At 39.4% G+C, this 3,859-nt stretch overlaps 1 protein-coding gene across 1 annotated transcript in view; it reads right to left on the bottom strand.

Moving 5' to 3' along the window:
• Window positions 1-3,859, bottom strand: part of LOC107664571 (large neutral amino acids transporter small subunit 3-like) — a 14,132-nt gene that overhangs the window by 8,378 nt on the left and 1,895 nt on the right. The window contains exons 2-5 of the mRNA XM_016455178.1: window positions 982-1,139; window positions 705-891; window positions 448-503; window positions 157-233 (exon numbers count right to left, since the gene is read on the bottom strand). Of these exons, the coding sequence (XP_016310664.1) occupies window positions 157-233; window positions 448-503; window positions 705-891; window positions 982-1,135 (474 nt within the window). The 5' untranslated portion in view covers window positions 1,136-1,139. The remainder of the gene's footprint in view (window positions 1-156; window positions 234-447; window positions 504-704; window positions 892-981; window positions 1,140-3,859) is intronic.

Genomic DNA, 3,859 nt, shown 5'->3' with positions numbered 1-3,859 from the left:
ACACACACACACATTTAAACCCCAATAGAGAGTTAAATGTCAACATGACCACCACCCACTGACAAAATAATTAACCTGAACCCAAATACATTAAAACTTCAATAGGATCTCAGAATATAGAACAGGTCAAATGGCAACTTTGCAACTGTGTCTTACTGTTAGTGAAGTGAAGGTTAGACAGATTCCTCCGAACCCATTCATGGACACAGCAATAAATATGATAGCTGATAACACTGTGAACGAAAAGAAGAAACAATGCCTTCATTGATTATAAAACATTAAATATACAGATTAACTAATTACTGGCATGTGGAATTAGTTAGCTATGGGTATGTGTGTATACGTGTATATAGAATTTCATTTATACTTCTACAGTACATGCTGTATATAGTATTTTGGTTCTGGCTGTGGAACACCTGAAACCATTAAATGTGGCTTAATACTGACCTTTTGGATCATAAGATGCTACTGCAATCAAAGCCATGGATAATGCAAAACAAGAACTACAAGAGTCATAAAAACAGAGAGTTGGTGGAAGTGACCAAGATGTGGGTTGCAGGGCATGAGTAGTATTGAAAGTAGGCTTTAATGCTGACCTTCTAATGTTGAAGTCTTTACTGAAAACTTTGTCAAGCCAACATTCAACATTAGTTTTGAGGAGCTTTGCTTTCCTGGCTTAATACTAATAGCTTTATGTCTCTCACCTGCCAAACAATCTGACTGGACGTGGTCCAAACTTGTCCATCAGGACACCCAGCGGCAGAGTGGCTGCGCTGATGATGAACGAGCCAATCGTAAAGCCCAGATTCAGAATCTCCTCCTGCTCAATACAGCTCAGCCAAACCGCCTGTGCCGTCAAACTCACATTACTGTGAGTCTCTGTGACATTCTCTAATAGTATCACAGGAAGAATTAGATACTTTAAGATACTGCTCTGAATAAGACTTTGTCTGTCAGTGTGGATAACTTCTAATCATGTACCTGTACACAGGTGCGAGTAGAAGCCCTCATTCTTCAGCATGATAAGAAGGGAGCCCCAACCCAACAATACAGCAGAGAAGAGCAGGTTTTCTATGATTGAAGTGACAGCCATCCACCAGCGCCTCCTGTAGGCTTGCGAGAGCGATGGAGCCATTGCACTGGAGAATGAAAGATACCACAAGAACGGATAAATTCTACATGATTCTGCATGATGTTAATACAACAATTCAGGCTTGTACAATCAGAATGGGGTGTCTTAATTCATAAATACAAAATGATATCAGAAGAGACAGGGGCAGGGACATCTTTCTTTCAGAAATCAGAATCAGAAATACTGTATTAATCCCCGGAGGGAAATTAGGTGATTTGGTAAAATTACTTTGTTTGATTTGGTAAAGTTAACGCAACACAAAACATTTGAACACTTAATTCCATTTAAATGCAAACATAAAATATAAAATGGAAGTGAAAATTTGACACTTTTCTACATGCCTTGGAGAAAAGTGATCTACACTTTGAGACCCTACTTGCCCAAATTTATACACAACACATTCATAAAAAAAAAACTGCCTGCATCTGAGACTTATTCATGCTTGAATGTGTACTGAAGACCACAAAAGTTCATGTAAGAATTTATGAACAGACACCTTTTCACACCATGAACTTGCATTCATTCAGGACACCAAGGTTTTTTCATCTATTGCTTGAGTGTGAACAGCCAAAATGAGAAGAATTCAGGGGAGGAAAGAGGGGGAAAGGACTATTACAAATTTATGTCAAGACTTGTCCTTTGTTCAGTACATTCTTGAACAGCATGTCTACAATATGTTGCAAAATGAAATGGGAGACCATGAATTAGGACAGAATGCAAATGATTGCTCAAGTATCTTGTTTGTAAAAAATCTGTGAGTTTACACGTGATTTATATGTGTTTATGTTTTGAACGCAGCTTTTTCTGCTTGTCCTCATCACATAGATAAAACAGGCCGAAGTATTTTTATTATGCATAGAGCACATGTCCACACACCCCCTGTCCTGCTGACACCAGAAATAGTCACAGACCTTCATGGCACACCATGAGCATCACCGGTGTGACTGATTTCACCAACACATAGAATAAACATTGCTGTAAAAATGAGTTGGATCCTGCAGTAAAGTGTATCCATTCCAGATCATTACCACTAGAAAGAAGAGTAATGTCAGACAAATGCTGTAATTCATTGTATAAAACAATGTAATAATTTCCCAAGTCAACTACAAACTCCTAACTGAATATTATCGACAGACATATTGAAGAATAGTAGACAGGCAGTCAATTTATTAACTGTTTCTGCACAAACATTTATTCAGCATTTATTCAAACAGAAAAACACAGTTCCATTCAAACAGTTCCCTGTTAAGCAAGAGTGCACTTTTTACTGATATACAGCACATCTGCAATAAGCAGCAATTTCAAGAAGCACATTAAGTTCATTAGAGAACTTATAGGCCTATTTCCTACATATTTCTGACGTGAAACACCACAAATATGTTGCAGATCCAAGCAGTGATTCCCACACCGCTCTATACAGTGTGACCGGCAAACAATTATTAAGAGTCTGTAGTTTTAATGAATTGCACAAAAATAATCACATATTTAGGAGTTAACGATTTGGATCAGTCTGATGAATCTTTCATTGAAAGAACTCACTGAATCTATCAGAGAATCTTTTGTTAAACGATAACTACCCATCACTTACTGAACTGCAACCATCAAGCTCATGACACATGAAAGCTAATCTGTTTTTTAAATTATTCTTCATAACTTACACACATAGGCTAAGTGTTGATGAGAAGCACAACTTCTGTATTTTTTGTTGTTATTTGGGTCTCCACATTGAATACATTTTATTTCCCTGGTGCAGCTTAACCCCAAGACTTCATTTTTCCACACTGTAATAAGTGTTTAGCAGATATGGAAGCCCGTTTCCACCACTGAACAAAAAAATTAAGAAGAAAATTGTGATTTTTTCCCCTCACAATTCTGACTTTTTTCTCAGAATTGCGAGTTTATATCTCGGAATTCTGACTTTATAAGACGCAATTGCGAGTCAGAACTGTAAGATATAAACTCGCAATTCTGAGAACATAGTCTTTTTCCCCCTCAAAATTGGACTCTTTATCTCGCAATTGCGAGTTTATATCTCACAATTCTGTAAAAGGAATGTCAGAATTGTGAGATAAAAAGTCGCAGTTTCCTTTTTTTATTTTTTATTCAGTGGCGGAAACGGGCTTCCATAGATTTCCCATGCTTCCTCTGGGATTTCTAAAAATACGAAAACGTCTCAGGTTACTTATGTAACCATGGTTCCCCGAGTAGGGGTTATGGCCACATGATCCAGGAAGTATGAAGCTGAAACCCGGCTTTTCTTACCGTCTGGATATATATCGACGAGTGAAATAAACACTGCAAGTCGAGCACCCGGTTTCTGTACCCAGCAGGGGTGCTCATCGAGGACCTACCTTAGGAAAAGGATAGAAACACACAGGTCCCGGAAAACACTGCAAAGAAAGCTCGCAGATGGAATACACACAACCACCAGCATGTTTAAATATATGTTTTTATAAAAATGGATCGTACTCACCCACCATGGTTCCCGCGTGGGAGCCCCGTTCAAGAAGCGACCGATGCCTTGTCTGGATCACATCCCTTAGGTCTTGCCTACCTCCCTGTGACCCACGATACTTCCTACCCCTACCTGCAGGTGGGGGAGGAGCACAAGACGCGACACTAGCCTTCTGTGCCCATCACTGATCCTCAGAACGAGACGGGCCAGGACCCCTGGGTTGTTCGGGCTCAGACCTGGACCTTCGTGGAATGAAGGATTTGAAGGCCGCT

The sequence above is a fragment of the Sinocyclocheilus anshuiensis genome, unplaced genomic scaffold (assembly GCF_001515605.1).
Source record: "Sinocyclocheilus anshuiensis isolate Anshui unplaced genomic scaffold, SAMN03320099.WGS_v1.1 scaffold331, whole genome shotgun sequence".
NCBI lineage: Eukaryota > Metazoa > Chordata > Actinopteri > Cypriniformes > Cyprinidae > Sinocyclocheilus > Sinocyclocheilus anshuiensis.
Note: the sequence above shows the minus strand (reverse complement) of the source record. Positions and strands in the feature narration are given on the sequence as shown.